We start from the raw sequence: 17,284 nt of genomic DNA on the forward strand, positions 1-17,284 counted from the left end.
AAAATAAGATTTAGGTCCCTATAAACACAAAAATTGCATACAGCCTACCAAATTTTGCCACATATAACACCCACTTTTTCCCAAATTTTTGAGGGAAAACTAAGGGTTGACGTAACACCTGGGTAGTGCCTGAAATAACTTGGGTCTGTCATTGTTTTGTAATTGTTATTACATAAAATTTCTTGTACCATAATATGTTAAAAAATAAATGCTAAAATATCCTTTATAATACACAAAGATATCTAAAAATAAATAAATAAATAAATTTTAAAATTAAAACGAAAGATTTTTTCCCCTGAAAGTTTGGGCCAAAAACGTGGGTGTGCATTATACATGGCAAAATACAGCAGGTAACTCATAGATTCTTGAATGAGGTAGCAGAGCCACTGAGCCCTATCTAAAACGTTAAAGTGTGTAACTCTGCAAATTAAAGAGAGCTTCTAAAAACTAAGAGCATAGTCTAGTCCAAATGACCAAAATTATTACAATGCTTTCTTGAGTCTGGGCTTATAATTTTTTTCCAGGAAGATTAACTAACAAACTAACAAATCCCAATAGACGATTATATTCCCATAGATAAATTAGACTCTTCCTTATATTTTCTATAAGGAAATGGAAAATAACTTACTGCCATTTAAAACCATGTCCTATTGTATGGTTATTATTGTCTTTGTAATTATATTATATCTAGTATAGAATATATTTTATAACTGGCATTTCCTTGCAAGTTCTACCATCAATGACCATTGTCAGAGAACATCAGTTTTAAGCAAAACTCACGCTCAAATTCAGAGTGATTGTATTTTCAAGAAGGGTCTTAATGTGTTTAATTAATTAAAAATTAATGAATTTTTAATGAGGTTATCGATTTACATTCCTGTACTTATGACAGTTTTCTCCCCCCTCTCAAATTACATGTCGTATGCTCTGAGGGCAAGATCAATAGAACTGATTATGGTTAAGGAAAAAGCAGAGTAATAAAGTTCGTTTATTTAAGTTTGTAAACGTCCAAGTCCATCAAATTTTCCTTTTTGCACAGAAACACAGGGGTCGCCATTTCTCCAACCCGGGACTCCGCCCCAGAGCGGGACGGAAGAGGAAAGGCCCGCCTCTCGACCCCCGGAGGCCCGCGGGCGACCAGCGTCCGTGCGGGGACTTGCGTCACATCCGGGGTCAGCACGCCAGGTTCCGGAAGAGGCTGCACAGTTGTGGCGGCCGTTTCTGCGTTGATGTGTAGTTTCTTTGCTGCCGGAGGGACGGAATACACAGCAGCATCATGGTGGAGGTAAAGTGACACTTGGGTGCCGAGGACTATTTGCTTTGGGGCTGTTTTGCGTTGTCGGCCGTCGTGGGGGACCGAGGGTGTTGGGAGTCCGGGGAGAGTAGCGGCTGGGAGGGGAGGCTCCCTGGCCGAGGCGGGCAGTCTTCTCAGGCTTTTCAGAAAGGGAGAGAGGCTGGATGAGAGCACGAGTTGCAGGTAGCGTCCGGGAGGGAAGCCTGAGATAATGCCCCCAGCCTTTATTTGACCCTTGGGCACTTTGAGGTGGGCTCTGTCCTCGGAGGCGGGGCTTCTGTCATTGTCCGACCACTGGTATTTGGCGCCTGCTGGGTAATGTCAGTGAGTCTGTCCTAAGAGATTGGCGGTCTTCTTGGTTGTTCACTTTGTCTCTTACTCCAGCTGTTCCCCAGAAAAATCTGCCATTCTTGGATTTTTGCATCTTTTCCTAGCTTGAAAAAACATTCTATTAGCCTTGTTTCTCTTTTCTGAGAACTATTTCTTGACTTCTGTTCATACCCACTGCCGTTATCTTAATAAGACCGACATCATCTTTCATCTGGAAAGATGAATTAGCTATCAACTGGCCTTCCATTTTTGTTACAACTCTCCCTCCCCAAGGTAGTGTGTTTAAGAACGTTAGTTGGTCCTTTTTTCTTTTCTTTTATAACTTACTTAAAACCCTTCACTATGTTATTAGAGAAAAAATACAGACCGTTGCAATGGTCCGGAAAAAGCCCTTATCTGGTCTGGACCTTGTTTATCTTGATCTCAACTCACCCTCTTACGGAATATATACAACTATGCAGCTTCTGGCATTTCCATTACTGAGCACCTTTGTACGTGGCTTTTTTTCTCTGCCTGGATTGTTTTTACCTATATTCTGTGCAAGGCTCATTCCCTTTCTTTTTAAATGTCACCCCAGAGATCTTTCATAACTATCTTAAGTTCTTGATCTATTCTCTGTCTCAGTGCTTTGTTTATTTTTCATAGTACTTATAAAGATGTGGAGTTACTTTGCTTTTTTTTGTTTGTCTCTTTCCTCTTTGCACAGGGACCATGACTGTCTTTTCATCATTCTGTTACTAGCTTCTAGCACAGTACCTACCAGACATATAGTAATAGCTCAGTAAATTTTTATTGAGTAAAAATTTACTCAGTAAACGACTAATCTTAAGCAACACTCAGTTGGTCTACTTGAGGCTCTAGCCAAAGAGAAGCTTTCTCCATTCTCTGAGCTTGACTGCTGTAGCTTGCTACACATAGCTGTGGTGAGTGGTACAAAGTTTCTTATGTTTTTAAACATGTAATAACTAACTTGACTTTAACTTAGGTTTGTGTGTACAGTTTATAGCTAGATATGTAATTACATTCTCTCTTTCTAGGAGGTACAGAAGCATTCTGTGCATACACTTGTATTCAGGTCATTGAAGAGGACCCATGACATGTTTGTAGCTGACAATGGAAAACCTGTGCCTTTGGATGAAGAGAGGTAACTGTTGGAATATTTAAACTTTTAATAGTTGGGGAAGAGAGCAGGGAGAAGGGAACCTTTAAGGTTTAGTGAGTAACACTAACACACATAGGCTATCCAGTAATGAGTAGTGTTAGGGCATAATCGAAGCTGATTTAACTTTTTTTGGCCTTATCTATTACATGAATTTATTAATTGAATTTTACAAATACCCACTAATTAGGAGAGGGTGTTACGTTTTATAATCAATCACTTTGTATGTGCTTTCAGCTGCCCTCCCGCTGCTCTCAGAGCCTTGCTGAGCTGAAACTGCACCTGGCCAGCACTTCCGCTCCCATCTTTTCTCGTTAGTACGATGAAGATTTTTGAGTGGTGGCATATTTTTGGTTCTACATCTCCAGCTCCAGTCTGGGATTGCATTATGTGCATCGTTCCTCTTTTGTCCTTTACCATTCTTTTAAAATCTGCTTAATTCCTCAAGCATATAAATGCTCATTTATATTTAATATGTAAATTGAACTACTCATAAAAGTAATATAATAGGTACATTTTAAAAAGATATTGTACTAATTAAGTATTTTGATTAGTTTTAACTAACCTTTTTTTGCTATACCCTGTAAGGGTTATTAGAAAGCTTTGACTACATTTTTATATTTAGATATTTGAAGGATAATGTATTGATGCTGAGGTTTTTTTTTTAAAGATCTGTTAGTTTCTATGTATTTAAAAATCAGTTCAACCCTTGATGACTCATCATGAAAGATTTTTTTTACATTTATTGGTTAACAAACTAAAATATTACTTAGACTTAATGGATGCTGTGTGGTGAATTGTGAATGAAAATATGGAAATGAACTTGGAAATTTTGAGCTTTTAAAATGCAGTTTAACTATAAAATATAGAAATTTTTCTACATGATTAGGAAAACAATCTAAGTACTTGTTTTGTCTATCTGTGAACATATTTACATTGGTGAATATATTTAAAGTACTCAAAAATACATTTTTATGTTTATAACTTTTTGAAATAGTCACAAACGAAAAATGGCAGTTAAGCTAAGGAATGAATATGGCCCAGTGTTGCATATGCCCACTTCAAAAGAAAATTTAAAGGAGAAGGGTCCTCAGAATGCATCGGATTCATATGGTCATAAACAATATCCTGCTAATCAAGGTGAGTATGGTGTTGTCAGAAATGTCCGGACTTGTATGTGAATTTTAAAAATAGAGAAGTGAAATGTGTTGTCAGCGCCCCTCCTGGAAGGGCTAGTTAGAGCCAAATTCTCTTTAGCACCTGTACCGGTATTGCATTGGAAGTCCTGATTTCCTCACTGGAGCAGTGAGTGAGAATATAGGTTGGTGGGTTTTTCTTATAGGAAATTTAAAAATGATATTATAATGAGGGCAGAAATTCTTAGGAAATAGACAAGGTCATGATGGAGACTAAAGGAAAAATACCTAATTTGTGGGGAGACTGTCTTTTTCAGAAAGATGACATTAAGTACTGAAATTGTAGATACTAGAGATAATCCAAGATTCCATAGGGAAACCATTTGCTTAGAAGAAAAACCAGAGTGGTTTATTACTTTAAAGGATGATCTCTCTACACACCACTGCAGTATAGCAAATGCACAGGCTTTTTTGACATCATGTCAGCTAATGCTTAAGGAAATCACTGTATACATGTGATCTTTAGTAGTCAAAACAAAAATCATCACATCATTTCTGAGTCTTACGTTTAGTTGTGAAAATTTTACAAATCTGGTTGATAATTTAAAATCTGGTTGATAATTTCATATTCAGTTCTTTAGAAGAGATGCTACTGCCTTTGCTGGTGTGGCTCAGTGGACTAGAGCAGGTTTGATTCCTGGGCAGGGCACGTGCCTAAGTTGCAGGTACAAGTGCCAAATGAGGCCACAAACGAATCGCAACCCATCAGTGTTTCTCTTCCTCTCTCCCTCTCTTCCCATCTCTTGAAAATCAATAAGCATGTTCTTGGATAAGGATTAAAAAAATTAGGAAGAGATGATACTAGTACATAAAATCAGTTTTGCCAATGATGAATTTCTCTCTCTCCTTTTTTTTTTTAAGGACAAGAAGTTGAGTATTTGGTGACTGGTACACATCCCTATCCACCAGGACCTGGTAAGTGAGCTACATATTGATAACGTCTTACTGTCACATGAATTTTCACGATTGACCTAATAATATGATTCTCATCAGCTATAAAATACAAGATAGGCTCAGTAGCTAGGCATCCAGGCACAGCTTTTTAGATGATAATTAACTAATACTTAGTATCACAGGCATTCATTTGGCAAACATTCTTAAGCAAAAATGTTAAGTGCCTATATTTTTTAGGCACTATGCAAGAAATTCAAAGACAATAATACTGTTCCAGTCTAAGGCGAGCTTATTATTTGGAGGTTTAGGCAGACATGTAAGTATCACTAAGCTTATAAAAGTGATAATAGAAGTGTTAGTATAAAAGCAGGTATGATAAAAATGTTTCGTGGGTGTGTGTATGGAGGAATTGGCATACAAGTGGAGCGGCCAGATTCATAATAGAGGATAAAAGCTTAGTAAACCTAGGCTCTAGTAATTTTATTTTATTTTTAATCTTCACCCAAGTGTATGTTTATTGATTTTAGAAAGAGAGGAAGGGAGAGAGAAACAGACATTGATGTGAAAAGGAAATATTGATGGGTTGCCTCCTGTTTGCACCCCAACTAGGGACTGAACCAGTGTGTGCCTAGGTGTGTGCCCTGACTGGGACTTGAATCCCCAACCTTTTGGTGTATGAGACAATGCTCCAACCGAGTCACTCGGCCAGGTGGTTCTAGTAATTTCAGAGGACAGGATTTACCATATTGAAAGTACAGGAGAATTAGTGCTTCTTACTGTACAATATACATTTATTCTTCAAAGCATTCTGTTAGTATTTAGGGAACTGCTTAATTTTTTATCTAATGATAACATCCCAAGGTTATTTAAATTTAACTTTACTGTCTTGGGCTTTGCTAATACCAAGCTGCTTTTGATTAAATCAAATTTGAGTTATATATTGTTGAGCACTGTTTGTGGTAAAAAGGTAGGAAAATGTAATCAGTTATTGAAATATCACCACTTGGAGATAATCACTATTACTTTTGTGGTATATGTCCCTCCAGTGTTTTATTTTAAATGCAAATGAAAACAAAGATAGCCACTAAAAGGATTTTTTTTAAACTTAACAGGAGTTGCTTTAACAGCAGATACTAAGATCCAAAGAATGCCAAGTGAATCAGCCGCACAGTCCTTAGCTGTGGCACTACCTTCTTCTCAGGCCAGGTATGAAATATTATGCTTCTAATTATAAACATTTTGAAAGCATAGTTTACTGTTCACATTTTTTAAATCATTTTTAAATTTGTTTGTTTGTAATTATGTATTACGTGACACTTTACCATTGCATGCAAAAATGGAACAAATAAAGTTCATTCTGCAGAACATGTGACTGAAGGTATTAATTACTTAGAATATGTTGGTTTTTGCCTCAGGGTTGATGCAAATCGTAGTGCACCTGCTGGAGGTCCCGACCGTCCACAGCCTGCAGGGATGACTTTGGTAAGTTTCTCCATGTCAGATCACATGCAGGGTTGCACCTTTTGGAGCATATTTCCTTATTTCCCTTTATTCTAAGACTCTTACTTTATTAAAAAGAACTTTTGGGGGGAATTGTTCAAGTAAATTGCAGCCTGAGCTAATTGTTAATATTTTATAGCTCTAAAATTTAAGTTGCTAGTGGATTGGCATATATTTTTTTTTAAAGATTTTATTTATTTATCTTTAGAGGGGAAGGGAAGGAGAAAAGGAGAGAAATATCAATGTATGGTTGCCTCTGCTGGGGACACACAATGTATCGTGTGTCCCCTGCTGGGAACTGGCCTGCAACCCAGGCATGTGCCCTGACTGGGAATCGAACTGCGATCCTCTGGTTCACAGGCCTGTGCTCAATCCACTGAGCTACACCAGCCAGGGCGATTGGCATATTTTTTTAAAATTTAAAATTGTGTTATTTCTTTGTCTACTTACATGTTATATTTATCTTAATGAAGATGATGTAATGTTATTTTTTATTATCTACTGTTAACTATATAAGGAATGTTATTCTGAAAGTTGTATTATATGTTTTAGTTATGAAAGCCTTTTTTAAAACTAAGTTGATTTATACAATTGAAATTGAATGCTACTAGTATTGTAATTTCATGAGCTATATAACCAGTGGTGTATTAGAGCATTTAGAAATATGTAAGTTTATCTGTAAGTAAATGGCAGTTACTATTATTATTGGTGGAAGTAATTAGAGAAGAATAACTGAAAATATGCTGTCCCTCTAAATCAGTGCAGGCCCTACTTCGTCATTTGATTTGGCTTTATGAAGTGAGCGCAGGTGTGGGCCTCCCATCACACCCTCTAGTCTCTCTCTGCAGGTCTCCCTGCTCGGGCTTTCTGCCTCCTTAAGAGGAAGAAGTGTTATCTGCTTGAGGGTAGGAGGAACCTCATGAGCTCAAGTATTTTTTTGGATAGATGGACAAGTGCTAGCAGAAAATTGTATGTTAACTAGAATGCCTTTTAAAATAGTATTGAAATATTTGAGGGGAAGATAAATAGATCTAGCAGTCTCTTCATTGCAATATTAAATCAGTGACGTTAATATACAACAATGAAGGGCAACGGCATTAATCCATCTACAGTCAAATGAGCTTTACATAGAGCATTTACTACTCTGTTAATCTTCATAATAACTGTATCAGCTGTTACTTATTTTTATTTGCATTTTAAAAATGAGGCACATGGTTACATGATTTTTACTCAAGGCCCAGTAGCTATTAATTGGCAGAGCTGGGTCTTGAACTTATGCACAGTGATAAATGCTCTTAACATTATGCTCTTTCTTTTTTTAAGATTTTGCTTATTTATTTATTTTAGAGAGAGGGAAAGGGAAGGAGAAAGAGAGAAAAAGAAACTTCATTGTGCTTAAGAAACATTGATTGGTTGCCTGTTTTGTCAGCCGGGGGCCTGACTCACAACTCAGGCATGTACTTTGACTGGGAATCAAAGTGGGAACCTGAAGGTATTAATTTCAGGTATTTCAGTTCACCCAACCCACTGAGCCACACCAGTCAGGGGAATTTTATGCTGTTAAGTTTGATTTCTGCCTCTAAGATTTTTAAATTTCTTTTTAAAATTAACGTAAAGAAAATATAGTTTTGCCCTGGCTGGTATAGCTCAGTGGATTGAGTGCGGGCTTGTGAAGCAGACGATTGCAGTTCAATTCCCAGTCAGGGCACATGCCTGGGTTGCGGGCCAGTTCCCAGCAGGGGACATATGTGAGGCAACCGCACATTGATATTTCTCTCTCTCTCTCCTTCCCTTCCCCTCTCTCTGAAAATAAATAAATAAAAACTGTTTAAGAAAATATGGTTTCGATTAGAAGTGTTAGACTCATTTTCTAGTTATGCAAACATTTTTAGCTGCCACTTTCTCTTTATAGAGGGGAAGAACAGCTTTCATAAATCCCCTCTTTGAATTTCCATTTTTGAAAAAACTTCATAAATCCCCTCTTTCATTTTCTTTTTTGATAACATGAAAACTTAAGTATGATACCTTTAATAATAATGTAGCTTGTTCCATATCTAGGCTGTTATGGAGGGTGGCAATGCCAAGAACTCTGCACTGATGGCTAAAAAGGCCCCTACAATGCCAAAACCCCAGTGGCACCCACCATGGAAACTCTACAGGGTGAGTGAATTTGGGTCTATTCTACTATATGAGACATGATGGCTGCTCTCCAGTTGACAAAAGCTGAGTGATAGATTCAGGAGGAAAAGAGTGAATGTGACCACCAGCAAAGTGATCTGAGGTGGGGAAAGGGGATTAAGCACGATATTAAAAGATGTCTTGGAAAGGATACTTGTATTTTGTATAAAATATTAAATAAGTGTTGGCGAGGATGTGGAGAAAAGGGAACCCTAGAGCACTGTTGGTGCATCCACTGTGGAAAACAGTATAGAATTTCTTCAAAAAATTAAAAATGGAACTGCCTTTTGTCCCAGCGATCCCAGTCCTGGGAATATATCCCAAGAATCTGAAAACACCAATTCAAAAAAATATATATGCTCTCTTATGTGTACAGCAGCATTATTTACAATAGCCAAGATCTGGAAATAGGCCAGGTGTCCATCAGCAGATGAGTGGATTAAAAAACTGGTACATTTACACAATGGAATACTATGTGGCCATAAAAAAGAAGAAGAAACTCTTACCTTTTGTGACAGCATGGGTGCACTTAGAGATTATTACTCTAAGTGAAACAAGCCAGTCAGAGAAAGACATATACCATATGCTCTCCCTTATATGTGGAATCTGATGAACAAAATAAACTGGAACAAAATAGAAACAGAGGAATGGATACATGGGACCGACTGACAACCATTAGATGGAAAGGGGGTGGGAACTGAGTGAAAGAAGGTGAAAGGTTGCATAACCCATAGACACAGACAACAGTGTGGTGATGGCCAGAGGGACGGGGTTGAGTGGAGGAGGGCAAAGGGGGTAAATGGGAGCATTTGTAATAGTGTCAACAATAAAAAAGTAAGTAAAAACCAAAAAAAACACAACAACAAAAATGTTGATGGAAGGCTACTAATTATGGAGAGCAGACAAAATAAATTTAGCAACATGCTTGAGGTATTTAATATGGAGGTCAAGGGAAAAACAATGTATCGGGACATTCCTTTGGCTCTAATGATTACCTTTTCAATTGTGTGTTAAAACGATTTAAAATGTACTAGACCTTAAATAAAATGTATGTAGTAGGAAAAATACAACTACATATAATTTAATATATTCATGTTTAAATTTTTAATTGTCATACAGCAAGTAATTTTCTCGTGGTATACAGATCTAACAAATGTTAGTATCTATGTAGATTGGGTAACCACTACCGCAGTCAGGGTGTAGAGGTTTTGTATAGCTGCACCCTTCCCCAACTCTGGCAGCCGTTGGTTTTCCGTCACTACACTTGGGTTTTTTCAACTGTGTCCTATGAATGGGATCTTCTTTCACTCATCCTAATGCCTTTGAGATTCATTCAAGTTGTTGCAAGTGTTGGTACATTCCTTTCTATTGTGGAGTAGTATTCCACTGTGTAGACACCACAGTTGGTGTATTCATTCACAGATTGAAGGCAGTATAATACTTATTCTAAAATCTGATTGTCAAATAATCTTATAATCTTGTCATTTGAAGATGTTGGAGGGGCAATTTAAACATGAATATTAACTTACATGTAATGAGTTGAACTTGAATAATCTTTAACTTTTGGGTCCATTCTGCATTTCTTTTTTAATACAGGTGATCAGTGGGCATCTTGGCTGGGTTCGATGCATTGCTGTGGAGCCAGGAAATCAGTGGTTTGTTACTGGGTCTGCTGACAGAACTATAAAGGTAACAAGGAAGGGAATGCTCTGTGTTTGCCGTGTGCACTTAGTTTGTTTTATTTCTTCTGGCGAGAATTGCTCTTATGGTCCCTCTGATTTCTTAGACCCAAGTATGGAGTAGCATTTATTGTCTATGCCAGTTAAAAGTCCCATCTGTTTGAAAAGTGGTGTTTCAGCAACAGCTTTTTTCCAAATAGAACATGCTGACTACCTACCACAGATTACTTGATACCTAATATTTTTCCTCTTTAGTTACAAAATTAAAGTATGTGCATCTGTAAAAACTATGGGAAGTACAGAGAAATAGAACATAGACCCATATGTAACCCTACCGCTGTCAGGTATTAGAATGAGTTTCTTTTTAGTGTTTATTTCTGTGTTTCTGTATCAGTGCATTTTCCTCTGAGTTTTTCCTGTTTGTAAAAATGTGTGTCTTTTAAGAGAACCTTGGTTTTTTGCACTTAACATTAATTATATCAAAGGGCTGTCTCTGAAAAATCAGTTATCTTTTTAAGTGGTTCCATGCTATTACATCATTTGGATACTTTATAATCTATTCCTGTTATTGGGCATCTTAGTTTCCTGACTTTCACCATCATAAGTAATGCTGTAATTAATCTTTGTGCCTAAAGCTTTTTCTGTTTTTAAATTATTACTGATTCTCAGAAATGCAATTAATAGGTCAGACATTTTTGAAGTTGGCACCCAAAATACAAATTATTTTCTAAAAATGGTAAATTGATACTTAAAGTATATGAGAAGATTCATTTTAGCCTATTCATTGTGTATCTCTAAAAATTTATACTTATGATAAGCAGAAGTGGGTATCTTAATTTTTTAAGAACTGTATGTATAAAATTTCTAATAAAGATGAACTTTTTATTATCTTATAAAGCTACTTCTAGGATTTAAAAAATCCTAGAAGCATAATATCTTCAAGGACCATTCGTGTTGTCATAAACGGCAAGATTTCATTCTTTTTTATGACTGAATAGTCTTTTCTGTGTGTCTGTGCCACATTCTGTCTATCAGTTAATGGACACTTAGGTTGTTTCCATAGGGGTTTTTAAAGGGTTGCCATCTTTGGCTTTAATTTAATACTATGGTATTCATATTTTTATTACCAATGTTATCCTGTATATATTAAGAATGTTAATCTTTTGTCACCTGTTACAGATATTTCCCCAGTTTGAGCATGCCTTTAATTCTTTTTTTTTCCTTGCTTTTGTTTTTGGTGGTATTTGTGGGGAGCATTGTTTTGCAAATTTAAACAATTTTAAGTTTATATCTTTCACATTTTAGAGACTTCATTTTAATATCAGGTTTCTAAAGTTTTGGTTGGGGATAATCAACAAGAAGAAAAATAAAATATTCTTTCATTGCAGATCTGGGACTTGGCTAGTGGCAAATTAAAACTGTCATTAACTGGTCACATTAGTACAGTTCGTGGTGTGATAGTCAGCTCGCGGAGCCCATACCTGTTCTCCTGTGGAGAAGACAAACAAGTCAAGTGCTGGGATCTTGAATATAATAAGGTAAGCTTGGATATAGCGATTTAAAACATTATGGGCCACTGTTTTTCTTTCTAATTACAGAAAGTTTAACTTTCCTGCTGTGTAGGTTATAAGGCACTATCATGGACACCTGAGTGCAGTGTATGGTCTGGATTTGCACCCGACAATTGATGTGCTGGTAACCTGTAGTCGAGATTCAACTGCACGGGTAAATGGAATGGAGCCTTGTGTTTATTTGTGAATATATTGCATCTCACAGTATGCGTGTTTCGTATTGGGAGTCGTACTTTGTTTGATAGAGAATTAAAGATGGTCCCTCTGACCCACCTGGTCCCTCGGTTTCTTGACTTGTACGTTTTCATACCTGTATCTTCAGTTCTGTGGCCTCACAGGCTTATTACTAGAAGTGCTCTGTCCCTGAAATGCTCTGCCCTCACATGTCCCTCCATCACCACAACCGTCGTGCACCAGCGCTTTCATTCAGTAGTCCCCTTATACCCTAGACTTTCAGTCCCTTGAACTTTTCTTTTAGTTCCGATCCCACCCCTCAGTCCATTAGCTGTCTCCTATCTTCAGCCCCCGGCCAGCTTTCAGATTGCTCTTATTTAAGTGCTTTCTTCATTATATTCAGGCCTGGCCGTGTAGTAAATTCCCGGCCTTAAATTCATTCAGGTACCTGCTTGAGATAGGAATGCCTGTTCTTTTTGACAACATGTCTATTGATGTCTAGTATGTGTGTGTGTGCCTTTTTATAGATTTGGGATGTGCGAACTAAAGCCAGTGTGCACACGTTATCTGGACACACGAATGCGGTTGCTACAGTGAGGTGTCAGGCTGCAGAACCACAGATTATTACTGGTACGATTGATGCTTTTCAAGCTTATCATATATTCATATCAATACATTGTGATTGTGCATTTGAAACTTATTATAGTAATACTTTATTTTTATGTCATATTTTTTAAAGATTTTATTTATTTATCTTTAGAGGGGAAGGGAAGGAGACAGGGAGAGAAATATCAATGTATGGTTACCTCTTGTGCGTCCCCTCTGGGAACTGGCCTGCAAGCCAGGCATGTGCCCTGACTGGGAATGGAACTGCGATCCTTTGGTTCACAGGCCTGCGCTCAATCCACTGAGCTACACCAGCCAAGGCATATTTTTTTCATATCATAGAATGTAAATATCATGTAAGGTCTGACTAGAAAATGGTAATGTAAGGTAAATTAAGCATTATCTCATAGTATCAGATTTCTTGGTCTAGAAAATTTTTTAAGAATGTGTTTATTTTAGAGAGAGGGAAAGGGAAGGGATAGAGAAGGGGAGAAACATCGATGTGGGAGAGATACATCAATCAGTAGCTTCTTGGCATACTCCCACCTGGGGACTTGGCCTGCAAACCAGGCATGTGCCCTGATGGGAATTGACCTGGCGACCGTTTGGTTTGTAGGCCGGTACGCAATCCACTGAGCCACACCAGCCAGGGCTGGTCTAGAAAATTAAAGTTAGCAACAGGCTACCCTGAGATCAATAACCTTTAGAACAAGTTTAAGTCATGTTTTATATAAAATAAGATTAATAACAGTGGATCTTTACTTTTAGACTAGGAAAGAATTCCATGATACATTTTATGAACTAAAATATCACTTGAGTTTTTTTCTCCCTTTCCACAAGGGGATGGCATCATGTATTTGTTTTATTTGTTACTGGCATCTGTTCAAACTGTTCAGTTAATAGTACATCAAGCATACATTACATTTTTTTAAGAAATAAATTTAAAACCAGCCCTGGCCAGTGGGGCTCAGTTGATTGGAGTATAGTGCCATACCAAAAGGTCACAAGTTCAATTCCCAGTCGAGGCACATATGAGAAGGCAGCAGATTGGTGTTTCTTTCTCACGTCAATGTTCCCCCGCACTCCTTTTTCTTCTTCTTTTCCTCTCTCTCTAAAAGCAGTGAAAAACATTCTTGGCCAAGGATTTAAAAAAAATTTTTTTAAACCAACCTAAAATTTTGGAAGGTCAGAGCAATTAGCCAAGAGTTGATAACGACTTTCATTTGGTACATGTGTGTCTGGGAGAACACATCATAGTTTATTACAGTTTCACATTCTTGCCCTGATGTATGTTTTGGGATGTGTGTTTTCGTTACAGGAAGCCACGACACTACAATACGATTATGGGATTTGGTGGCTGGCAAAACAAGAGTCACATTAACAAATCACAAAAAATCAGTCCGGGCTGTGGTGTTACATCCAAAACAGTAAGTGCGTCTTCCTAGTGAGTTTCTCTTCCTCCTCCAGTGTTTGCTGTAGGGCAGGGATACCAACCGCAGTGCTACTTGGGTAGTCATGGAGACACTCGTTTGCAGGCCTGTTTTGCTTATGCATTTCTTTTATTTTCCTGACATATTTTGCTTTCTGCTCTGTAGATGAAGAAAGATTTCTGCATGGTAATTAATGATAATGTCAAATGAAACTATGAATAAATCATGCTTGTCAAAATAGAAGCTAAGGGTAGCTAGATTTAATATTTGGACTAAGTGTTGTTTTTTGTCACTGAGAGATATATATAGAATAGTGTAGTTCTTAAGGAGGAAGTTAATATCCCTCGGGGGAAGTAGGAACGAAGAACATTGCAGCCAGGTGTCCAAGAACTGGTGCAAATACCCCAGGCTACTTTAGTTGTATCGCATCACCCTGACCTTTTCTGTTCGTGCTCGTGTCTTTCTGCTTCCCCTCCCTTTCTTATTCTTATTCCCTCTTCTACTTTTTTCTCTTTCCCTGTCTTCCTCAGTCCCTTTTTCTCGCTTCCTGTTGCCCTTGTTTCTTTCCTTTTCTCCCATTCTCCCAGTTGTCCTCCCTCTTCTCTCACTTCTCTCACTTCTCTCTCCTTCTCCCTCCTCATTCTCTCATGTGTTCTCTCTCTCTCGTCTTCTCTCTCATTCTCTCTATTTTTCTCATTTTCTCTCTTTCTCATTTGTCCTCTTCTCTCTCTCATTTCTTTCCCCTCCCCCCATAAGAGTTGCACAGCCCCTTACCCTTTATGTGAATTTATTGCTGTAGCTCAGTATAGAGCATTGGAGAAATGAGAGGACAATAAAACATTAATCTTGGCCTTAAAATACATTTAAAGTAATTTGAAAATCTGATTTAACCTGGGACAAATGTCTTGATGTTTTTACCTCTTGGTGTGACAGTGACGTTTGGGTAAGACTACATGGATCACCGAGTACATGTGCTAAGTAAATACAGCCATGATAAACTGCTTTAAATTCACCACTTTTATTTAACCTGGTTTATTTTGTTACTGTTTTTAATCTTATTTCAGCTACACATTTGCCTCTGGTTCTCCAGATAACATAAAACAGTGGAAATTCCCTGATGGAAGTTTCATTCAAAACCTTTCTGGTCACAATGCTATTATTAACACATTGACAGTAAATTCTGATGGAGTGCTTGTATCTGGAGGTAAAATAAAATTTCTGATAAATGTGTTTTTTAGTCTGTCATTTTTTCTTTTAGTGAATGAGTAAACATTTGTGAAATTCCTGAGCCATCACACCTAAGTACTATGGCACAGCTTACCTAAGTAATGTGTATTTGAATGTTCTTATGTGTGTTCATGCTTGTTCATAATACGTGTACCATATTTCATAGTTCAGTCTTCTTCGAGTTCCCACATGGTATATCTAACTTTGAGATTTATGCTGGGACTCGCCTGAAGTTTGGTTGTGCATTCTGAAATTGGATATTGTTTTGTGGTGCTTTTTGAGATCTGTAATAAATTCCAAATTAAGCACAGATGAAAGTGGACAAACCAATATTAAGAGAAACTTGTGCCTGTGTCCTATATATTTTTATAACTGTAGTTATTGCCATAGTGCTGAGCTAATGGTTGGGTGTTTAATGCTTGCTGAGCTGAATTACTGAAGGGGTACCAAGTTCAACCGCATCTTTCTCTTTAAGCTGACAATGGCACAATGCATCTTTGGGACTGGAGAACTGGCTACAATTTCCAGAGAGTTCATGCAGCTGTGCAGCCTGGGTCTTTGGATAGTGAATCAGGAATATTTGCTTGTGCTTTTGATCAGTCGGAAAGTCGTTTACTAACGGCTGAAGCTGATAAAACCATTAAGGTGTACAGAGAGGATGATACAGCGGTAAGTTCTCTGTTTCACATATTCATTAAAGTAAGTAAGCTGTACATATTTTGCTAGTGTTTTCTTATTTTAAAGTTACTGAAATTATCAGAAGGGAAAATAATCCCTTATAGTATTAAAGTATTTATCATCTTGAGTAGTGTCTGCTTGTAGCTTTCTGTATTGGTTTCATTGATGACAATAAATCCATAGATTGTTTTAATTCCAACTTTCCCTATTACAATTACTGGGAAAATGTGTACTGAAAACAAATAGATTGCTATGCAAATAAATTCTAGAGTCATCAGCTTTGGTGTTATTAGAATATCTACATAGCAACTTTATTTGAGATGAAAAACAATGAAGTGGATATACAGTGAACTCATTCATCCTTTATTAGGTCCAGACAGTGCCAAAAGTTTGTCAGTGGTTTCTAAAATTGTTAAATAACTTATGAGTAACTTATAATGCCAAGTAATATAATTTAGAACAGATAACCTTATTTTTGTTAGAAAAGAAGTTATTAAATATGAAGTAAACTGATCCTTTATTTTCTTGTTTACTTTTTGATTTTTAGACAGAAGAAACTCACCCAGTCAGCTGGAAGCCAGAAATCATCAAGAGGAAGAGATTTTAATGTGGCATTCTCTTCACGATGTTTTTTTCTTTTTTTGTTTTTGTTTAGCCTGGTGTTGATGAGGATATCCAGTCATTCTGTGCTCTGGCTAGGATTATAAAGCAGAAACTCACATGCTTGAATCATTGCTGCTTAATATTTTACAATAAAATGTGTTGTCCCCCCCTCCCCATGTTTTTATTTCTAAAGTAAATAAATAATTTGACATCCTAGAAAGATACAGATATCAAGCACATGCAGGTTTATTTAACTATGCTAAAGATAGAATATTTTGTCAATTTTATTAAAAGATACCTTTTTTCCCTTTTAACTTACCAAATTGCGTGTCATAATAGGACTTGTTTTGAGCAGAGTGGTTTGGTTTCTTTTTAAAATTCTTTAAAACTAGTATCTGTGACTGATAATTTTGTGTTAAAGGATTTGAAGTCTTGGTTTAACCTAACGTATGTTGATTCCACAGACAGTTTTTGAGCGCATGTTCTGCAAAGTGTGCACTAGGAACTGTTCAGGATACAGACAAAGAAGGTGCGTCTGTCCTCCAAGACTTCTGGTTTACTGCAGAATGCTGTGATAGAGGTAGAAGGGGAAAGCTGGGGTAGCACAGAGGAAAAGACTTTTTTTTCTGGGAGGATTGTGGAAGACTTCATAGAGTAAGTGGTATTGGAGCAGAACCTGGAGAGGGCAGAGCAGGAAACGGATACTCTAAGAGGAAACAAAGTAAATGAAACCAGCCAGATGTGTGGAAGTGGGTCGTGTGCTGG

The 17,284-nt window shown here is 37.3% G+C and overlaps 1 protein-coding gene across 2 annotated transcripts; it reads left to right on the top strand.

The window, feature by feature from the left end:
- The first annotated feature begins 1,150 nt into the window (after nucleotides 1-1,150).
- Nucleotides 1,151-16,691, top strand: PLRG1 (pleiotropic regulator 1). Of its 2 annotated transcripts, XM_037058359.1 has the most exons (16): nucleotides 1,151-1,285; nucleotides 2,662-2,768; nucleotides 3,021-3,096; nucleotides 3,781-3,923; nucleotides 4,841-4,894; nucleotides 5,986-6,079; nucleotides 6,289-6,355; nucleotides 8,432-8,533; nucleotides 10,148-10,240; nucleotides 11,619-11,768; nucleotides 11,854-11,955; nucleotides 12,503-12,605; nucleotides 13,900-14,008; nucleotides 15,076-15,215; nucleotides 15,714-15,907; nucleotides 16,464-16,691. In XM_037058359.1, exons 4-16 carry the CDS (start codon nucleotides 3,794-3,796, stop codon nucleotides 16,521-16,523), a joined length of 1,398 nt encoding a protein of 465 aa, XP_036914254.1. In that variant the 5' UTR covers nucleotides 1,151-1,285; nucleotides 2,662-2,768; nucleotides 3,021-3,096; nucleotides 3,781-3,793; the 3' UTR covers nucleotides 16,524-16,691. The 2 variants fall into 2 exon arrangements, with proteins under 2 accessions (XP_036914254.1, XP_036914253.1); XM_037058358.1 differs by lacking the exon at nucleotides 3,021-3,096.
- The last annotated feature ends 593 nt before the right edge of the window (nucleotides 16,692-17,284 follow it).

Source organism: Sturnira hondurensis, unplaced genomic scaffold (genome assembly GCF_014824575.4).
Source record: "Sturnira hondurensis isolate 20B ecotype Veracruz unplaced genomic scaffold, ASM1482457v3 Scaffold0010128, whole genome shotgun sequence".
In the NCBI taxonomy this organism is placed as follows: Eukaryota; Metazoa; Chordata; class Mammalia; order Chiroptera; family Phyllostomidae; genus Sturnira; species Sturnira hondurensis.